At 51.5% G+C, this 8,679-nt stretch overlaps 1 protein-coding gene across 1 annotated transcript in view; it reads left to right on the top strand.

Moving 5' to 3' along the window:
- Positions 1-1,661: 1,661 nt before the first annotated feature.
- LOC119316541 (double-stranded RNA-binding protein 4-like) overlaps positions 1,662-8,679 on the top strand; it is a 10,191-nt gene continuing 3,173 nt past the window's right edge. Inside the window, exons 1-3 of the mRNA XM_037590865.1 lie at positions 1,662-1,835; positions 3,959-4,230; positions 4,861-5,077. Of these exons, the coding sequence (XP_037446762.1) occupies positions 1,742-1,835; positions 3,959-4,230; positions 4,861-5,077 (583 nt within the window). The 5' untranslated portion in view covers positions 1,662-1,741. The remainder of the gene's footprint in view (positions 1,836-3,958; positions 4,231-4,860; positions 5,078-8,679) is intronic.

The raw sequence follows: 8,679 nt of genomic DNA, 5'->3' as shown, positions 1-8,679 counted from the left end.
CTTCAAAACCCGAGCACATAGAGTGTTGGGGTTAGTCATAAAGCGCCATCCGTGCTTCCCCAAAAGAGCTAGGTTAAACAGGCGGAGATCACGAAAGCCCATTCCACCTTTGCATTTCGGTGTAGCTAGTTTATCCCATGATATCCAATGCATAGACCGCCGATCAATGGAACTGCTCCAAAAGAACTTTGCCATACCTGATGTCAGAGTCTTACATACTTTCTTGGTCAGGAGAAAACACGACATGCTGAAGGTAGGAATTGCTTGGATCATGGATTTTAGGAGCGCTTCTCTCGCAGCACAAGCTAGTAGTCGCTCCGACCACCCCTGCATGTGCGCGCGCGCCCTTTCAGCCATATAAACGAAAGTGCCACTGGTGATCCTGCCTATTGCTGTGGGTAGGCCAAGATAGCGCTCGCCAAAAGCCTCGACAGTAACACCCAGCAAAAACTTAACTGCCTCACGGAGCTGATGGGGAGTATTAGGACTGAAAAATACTGAACTCTTTCCATGGTTTACGCTTTGTCCCAATGCCTCCCCATAGATGTGAAGAATGTCATTGAGCCTTGATGCACTTTGACTGTCCGCTTTCATGAAAATCAGGCAATCGTCAGCAAATAGTAAGTGATTAACCCATGGTGATCTGAAGCTCACACAAATGCCCCTATCAATGTATCCACCATACGAGTGGAGCAACAAGGACATTCCTTCTGCACAAAGAAGAAACAAAAACGGTGACACGGGGCACCCCTGCCTCAGGCCCCGTGAAGGGGTGAAGTATGGTAGGAGTTCTCCATTGACTCGAACTGTGAAGCGTACCGAGGTGACACACTTCATTATCAGTCGAACAAAAGCGACGTTAAAGCCCAATTTCAGTAGAATGGATTCCAGATAATGCCATTCCACTCGATCGTAGGCTTTCATCATGTCTAGTTTAACAGTGCACATATAATTCTTCCCCCTCTTCCTCCGCTTCATTGTATGAATACTCTCATAAGCAACCAATATATTGTCCGTTATCAGGCGGCCGGGGACAAAAGCGCTCTGTTCATCACTAATCAACTCATCCATCAAACTCCGCAAACGGTTAGTAATAACCTTAGCTGCTATCTTATAAAGCACGGGGCAGAGAGCGATGGGTCGATATTGAGAGATGGACGGGGGGTGTCGTACCTTAGGTATCAAAGTGATAGAGGTATCATTTAGACCTGTTGGAAGATCTCCCCTATTTAGAAATCCGAGGACGGCTTGTGTTACATCATCGTGGAGCAAGTCCCAATGCCGCCAGAAAAAACCCGCTGTGAAGCCGTTGACACCCGGTGCCTTAGACGGAGACATCTAAAATAATGCTGTGCGTATCTCAACAGCTTCATACGGTCTATCCAGAAACTCGCCCATGGCCGGTGTTACCCTGCTGGGGACATGTGATAACAACACGCTACAGTCTGATGCCCCTTGGGACTCATATAGTTGTTGATAGAAATTCTGAACCTCATCTTTATCCTCATCTGCGTTTGCACACACCGGGCCATCAGCTCGCTGTAAACCAGCAATACGAAGAAAAATATAGAAATCCTTTGGCCAGTTTCTTTTTCTGATCACACCCTACAAAAATACATCCACCATATACACCCCCAGAATTAGCGAGCAAGGCAGGTCCGTAGTTCACAGCCGAGGTCCGTAAACCCTTGGATTTCCTCCATCTCCACATCAGTGCGACTCCAGTCCGTCCGAGACCGGCATGGCCACCACGGCCGCCGCCGCCGCCCCGGTGCCAGGCGCTATTCCAGCCGCGGCGCCCGCGGCCCCGTCCGCGCAACCGCATCCCGTTCCAGGTGAGGCTCCCCCTCCCCCTTGCCCCCCTCCTTGTTTCTTCCGCACTCCTTGGTTTTGCTCTCCGATGTTAGGTTCTTTGGCCGTCTCTCGCGGACTAAGATTTGCTAAGTTGTGTTCGTCGATTAGTCATGCATTATCCTCCGATTGGTCGAAAATTCGTATGCCTGGAACACGGACAGCCCTAGGATTATGGTTCGTGTGTAAATCACACAATCTAGGTGGACTCCTCAGGGCCTATATCAATGGAGGAATATTGTGTGGAGATATTTGCTCTTTGTCTGCTATTCTTGTAGGGTGTGTATATGGTTGATGTATTTTTTCTTTTTCGAGATTGATATGGTTGAGGTAATGAAGCACTCTAGAATGTAGTGGAAGCGTTCTAGAGCCTAACCTCATTCCAGTGTTTGGTTAATAGAATCCTGCAAAGTGGAACTTAACCATGTGCTTCGCCTGATCGAATATTCCACGTATATGGGGAACGAAGTGATGACTCAAAATCGATGGAACCAACTGATCCCGATCTGCTTCCACTAGTCAGGGGACCTCACGTGAGTGCCTCCTAATGATCTGGTCACCGATGCAAACTATCGTGAACATGGGCCTGTAGCCAGCTGCAGCGTGCATCTCCTAGGCAGAGGCCAAAGAGCGAGCGGTGCAGGCGGCTCACATCTCTCAGGCGGCAGGCGGCAGCCACGGTGATGCATATCTCCTAAGCAGCAGAAAAAGTGCGCGCAGAGGCCGGCAGCGGAAGCGACGCTAGAGCTACTACAATGCTGACAGGAACTGTTGGATTTATCTTGTTTACACTGTTGGAGTACTAGAAATACAAATTAAATGGCGTTCAATTTTCGAGTAACATATTGTTGGAATGCAAATGAGTTATTATTGTGAAATATATACATGCATATGCTAGAGGTAAGAGGTGATTTTAACCATATCCATTTTATCCCATCTCTCCAACAAACACTGAGATGGAACCATTCCATTCCATAATATTCCTTCAACCAACAAACTCTAGAACTGTTCCATTATTTATATCAATTCATACCAAACATAGTGATGGAACCATTCCATTTTGTCCCCCAACCAAACGCACCCATAGAGAATATGGTTGGGGATTTGCTTGCGACTTATTAATCAGTTTAATTGTTTCATTTCTATTTTGTCCAAATTGTTTCATTTTAATTTACAAAAGTGCAATAAGTGTACTCCTTTGGTTTTTGTAGAGAAATGTTTATTTTCTGACTACCAGGGTTGTTGTTTCCCTTTCCCTTTCCGTATTATATGTTGCCCCGCTCTCTGTAGCACCTGGTTATTGCAGCTATCAAAACTACATTGTAATCTTTAACCTGGTATCACAAGTATTATGTTAGTACAACTACGACATGAGGCTATTTAACCTAGCTCATCGTGTGTTAAGCGTGCCAGAATGAACTGGCCAGGGTACAGCTGGCAAATGATTATTGGTCCATCACTACATTGCATGGAGGGCTCCTGCATGTGAGTCTCGGGTCGTTAGCCTGTTACCATTTGCATGCAGAACCAAATTCTGTTTGTTGTCTTCTTAACATTTTCTAGCCCAAATGGTGTTTGTTTCAAGTTCTTGGAGTCAACGCCGTAATATTGTCGCATCTGCTTCTCTTTGTAAGATGAATAAACAAGTATTTGTATTGTATAAGATCAAGCATTTCAGTTGCTAGAGGATACCCCGTATGTTCCTGCGGGAATTGCTTGCAATATACTTCAATGAGATTGATTATATGAACATGAATATTTGGATTAAGAATATAAGAACTAAAACTGAAAATACATATGATTATTGTATAATTATAAAATATTTTTTTAATATAAGTTTAGCATAGTGTAATTAAAACATTTAAGACTTTTTTCATGCATGGTTGCACGTTGAGGTGGGCCTTTTCCCATGCGTAGTTGCTAGTTGAGGTGGCATAGTGGCATGTTGAGGTGGATATGTTAGTGGGGATCAACGACTTAGTTATACTAGATCTGGTCTGTTTGTATATCTTTCCTGGCAAAATATTCTCGAGTCGAGGATCTTGTGATAGAATGATAACAATTAATGGATGCTCTATTGTACTTATTTGTGTGCTTTGTTATGCAGACAAATGTACGAATTATAAAAACCATTTGCAAGAGTGGACTCAAAGGAATGATCAGAAGTTGCCAGCTTATAATACTGAGTCAAAACGTGACCATCATCGACTTGAGTTCAGAAGCACCGTTGAGGTGGGTGGCGAGCGGTTTCAATCAGCTCGCAATCATAGCCGCCGCAAGGATGCAGAGCAGGATGCTGCCAGAGTGGCCTATGAAATCCTGGTGACAAAGACAGTAAATGATGATGATCATACAGACGCGCTTGGGCTGATTGATCAGGTATTTTTTTGGTACAGTCCTTTTCGTGTTTACCATCCATCAATTTCATGTTTAAATTTGTCCTGTGAATTGTGCTATATCACATCCTAATTCATGTCTCCTCATCATTCTCCTTTTTTAATTTGCCATACAATAGACGGCGCCACACAATTTGGTGTGTTTATCATTTTTCCCTCTTTTGCCTACTTGTCTTATATTTTCTAGTCATAGGTATAAATGATATTGCCACAAGAACCCGTGATTTCAGGGTATTGGAAGTGATGACATTTATCACTGCAGAATTCAAAGTTTTCCTGATCACTGCAAATGCATTCTTCTGGTTCATCTATACCATATACTGTACTCTTGTAACATAATAGCACTTTTTGTCATCTTCAGATTTTCCGGGTTTTGTAACTCATGTTTGTGTTAAACATAACTGCTAATTGATATGTCCCAAGAACAGATAATCTCCTTTGTGTTCTTTATGTTTCAGATGTTATTGAATGATGAATCAGCTAATCTTACCATTTTATTATTACATGTGGATGTGCGTAGTAGCATCCTTTCATGCTAGCATTTTAATAATCATGCCTGAAATGAAGGAATTGATTTCAGTCTAACATAGATGTTCTCTTTTATTCTATTCAGGGCGTGGTGTTCTGCAAATCAATTCTCCATGAATTTGCTGTTAAGACAAAAGTTGATCAGCCCACTTACTCCGCAGATCATCCAGAAGGGGTATCACCCATGACTCTGTTTGTTTCATCTGTGTTGTTTGCTGGGAACACTTATACTGGTGAAGCTGCAACATGTAAGAAGGACGCAGAGCAGAAGGCTGCTCGTGTTGCAGTCAAATCTATTTTAGGTAACTTATATTTCATTGTTCATGATTAGGAAAAAAGCTCCAAAACCTTTTTTGTATTTATTGTATTTACCGAAAAAGGCTTTCGCCCCGCTTTATAGATAAAGCAAACCACCAGAGCCATACAGTACAACAAGGTTCACCCACACACACAAAGAAACACAACACGAAGTACAAGGGGTTCTGCTGAGGGCACAACTCAACAAGCCCTGAAAATAAACAAAGGGGGCGGTACAACCGCAGCGTTCGATACAGCACGAAGGATCTAATCCGGCTCGGGGGGTGGCGGGGGGAGCGGCGGAGCAAAGCGGAGAGCCATCGAGCGAAGGTCGGCGATGATGGAGGTGATGGCGTCGCGATCCTGGTGACGGCTAAGCGGCCGCCAAAGCTGCAAGAAGCCACACAATTTGAACACAGCGTCAGTAGCACGTCGAAGGGGGACCCGTTGAATGACAAGCTTATTTCGAACGGTCCACAGCGTCCAGGCGAGCACCCCAATGAGCAACCACCTAATATGGCGGCCGGACAAGGGGGAGGACTGAACCTCAGAGAGGAGATCAGGGAAATTAGTGTGACACCAGTTGCCACCGATGACCTCTCGGAGGCAGCCCCAAAGAAACTGGGCGGACACGCACGAGAAGAAGATGTGATTTGAGGTTTCCGCCGTCCCACATAGGGGGCAGGTACCATCACCGGGACCCTGGCGCTTCAGGACCTCCACGCCCGAGGGAAGCCGGCCACGGATCCATTGCCACATGAAGATTCTAATCTTGAGGGGGACGCGAATAGACCATATAGAGTCAAGGACGCTTGGTCCGGGAGAGTGCGCGATGGCGCAGTAGAGATACTTCGTGGAAAAGCGACCAGAGGGCTCGAGACGCCAAGATAGGCGGTCGTCGAGGTGCTGCGATAAGTCAGGCTCATGGAGGGCCACCGAGTCAAGGAGCTCATTGAACACCTGCATCCGCGGGAAGTTCACCCGGTCGTTGCTTTTATCCTCCGCAAATCGGAGGAGGTTGAAGTCGCCGCCCACGACGACCGGGAGGCGGGCGGCAGACACCTTATTTTTGAGCTCATCAAGAAATGTCGCTGAACGACGGTGGTCGGCAGGGCCATAGACTATGATGATCTCCCATTTGAAGTTCAGTGCCCTCTCGAAAAGCTCCATGCTGACAAAGAACTCCCCCCGGTCCATGCTGCCCACCTCAAAGGTGGCATCCTTGACACCTAAGAGGATGCCACTAGAGTGTCCGGCGATCCCACTAGAAGGGAGCCAATGCCAGGCAAACAGGTGGGGACTAAGGCGGTCAAGCTCGGACAAGGTGAACTCAGTTCGCATGGTTTCTTGAATTGCTACAATGTCGATCCGCTTATCTCGCATGTACTCGATGAGCTGGCGGCGTCGGCCATCCTGACCAAAACCGCGGATGTTCCAAAAAAGGGTCCGCATTAAACCACCATGGAGGGGCTGCTTGACCCCAGGACATGGGAGGCGCTTTGGGCGCGAAGAGCGGCGGTGCGAGACCGGGTGCGACCGCGGATCTCCAGGGGAGCGGGCGCGGCCTGGCCGGACGGCAGGGGGGTAGGGCCGCCCGCCCCTGATGCGGGAGTAGCAAAGCGGGCACGGGTTTCGGCCAACCGCCCATCGAGGACCTCCCGTGCCTGGATTGCCGCGATTTGGACTAAGGGGGGATCGACCTCCCCCCTAAACACTATATCGGAGTCTGCCGCGACTTTGGCGAGATGCCCGAGAGGGATAGACTCCAAAGCAGAGAACGGACATGTAGCGGAACAGGCAGGAATGACTGGAGTACCTGGCTTGAGGTTGCGCGCCGCGGCGCGGAGCTCAGCCCGCTCGGAGATGGGCAGAGCCGGGGAGCCCGCGGGTCGTGAGGCGTCGATGCGGGCGCTGTGCCGAGACGACGTCACAGGGGTCGACGTCGAGCGGCCCCGCCTGGCATAGGTCGAGGAGCGAGGCCGGAGAGGCGGAGCGGCCAGCGGAGTCGCCAGGGCGGCGTCCAGCCCGCACCCACCCAGCACCTGGGGGTGGGAGAGGAGGCACGCCGGGGCGAGGCCGGCGGGGAAGCCGCCTCCAGCGGTGCGGCCGTGGTGGCCGACGGCACCGGCTTGGAGGGTAGCAAGGTAGCCACCTCGGGCAGCGGCGAAGGCAAGACCACAGACGGAGGGGCCGGGGGCGTCCCGGGAGGTGGAGAAGCGGCCTGCGTGTCGAGGAGCGCGAGGGGTAGGGCTGACCTTGAGGCGCAGAGGGAGGCAGGAGGGTCCCCAGGCGGCGATGTCGGCAGCAGGGCAGAGGAGGGCGCCGGCTGAGCGCGGGGAGGAGGCCGGGATGACCACGAGACCCACACTGGATGTGTCGCTAGGCTCAGTCTCCCCGGCGGGGGGCGACGGAGGGCGACGGAGGCAGCGGAAGCAGCCCCTCCGGCAGAGCGGCGAGGGATCTCCTGGTCTGCCGCCCACCCAGGGTCGAGGAAGAGGGTGGGGGCAGAGGCGAGGGAGAGCGGGAGGGGCTGTCCTCCGATCCGTCATCATCATCAGAGTGGTCGGGGCGGGGGTGACGGCGTCCATTGTAGTAGTCTTGTGGGCCTGGGTGGCCACCAGGAGGACCGTCGTCGGAGAAGCGGGGACGCCCCACATGGTTGGGCGGCTCGGGGGCGATGCGAAGGTCGAACCCTTGATCATTGAAGAATACCCGGACCGTGGCACGAAGCTTGGTAGAGTCGAGGCATTTGACCTTGACCCGAACCTCCTCCTTGCGGAGGGAAAGCTCATCGACCACCACCACCTTCCCCGGGATCCGGGACATGCGACGGATGGTACGCTCAGACCTCGCAATGTCCGGGAGCCCGGAGATGAGGATCCAAGCCGTGTCAAGGACGGCCACAGCCTTCGGGTCGAGGATCGGCTCGGAGATGTCGACGACAAGCTTGTTGAGGGCGAGAGTGATCTGGTCGCTGCGGGTGGCGTATCCGTGGCTGAGAGCGTCGGGGAAGACCACAGAGAACTCGGAACCGGAGATCGGGGTGACCGCCCACTCCCACTGCCGTCGGTACAGATGGTTGAGCTCCGCCTCGATCATCTCGGGGGAGGCCACACCATCAATCACCGTGACCACGGCCTGGAGGGAAGGGGGCGGGGGCGAGTCATCGGGGACCTCGATATGGAAGAACCCCAACCCCTCAATCCCATGCCCGTACATCCGCAGCTTGTCGGGGACCGGCTTGTCAGGGCAGAGCAGGGCGGGGTGGCCGGGATCCTTGCAAATGTAGCAGCAGGCGGAGTTGGAGCAGTCAACCTGAGAGTGGCCAACAGTGCCATAGTTGAAGCAGGTGGGCCGGGTGGCGTCGGACACAGGAGCCGTAGGCGGGGGGTTCACGCGGCCGGCTTGGTTCAGCGCGGCACGCCCCTAGCCACGTCGCTTCTTCTTAGATGGGCCCTGGCGGCCGCGCTGTTGCTGCCCCCCACCCACAACCCCCGAAGTTGGCGGAGCAGCCGAGGTGGCGTGAGGGGGGACGTACTTGCGGGACGGAGCCGCGTTCACCGGAGCCGCGGGACATAGATAGGGGGGCGCTAGTGCCGGGGCGAGC

Source organism: Triticum dicoccoides, chromosome 6A (assembly GCF_002162155.2).
Source record: "Triticum dicoccoides isolate Atlit2015 ecotype Zavitan chromosome 6A, WEW_v2.0, whole genome shotgun sequence".
NCBI classification, from domain to species: domain Eukaryota; kingdom Viridiplantae; phylum Streptophyta; class Magnoliopsida; order Poales; family Poaceae; genus Triticum; species Triticum dicoccoides.
The sequence above is the reverse complement of the archived record's forward strand: the minus strand, read 5'-3'. Positions and strand labels throughout refer to the sequence as shown.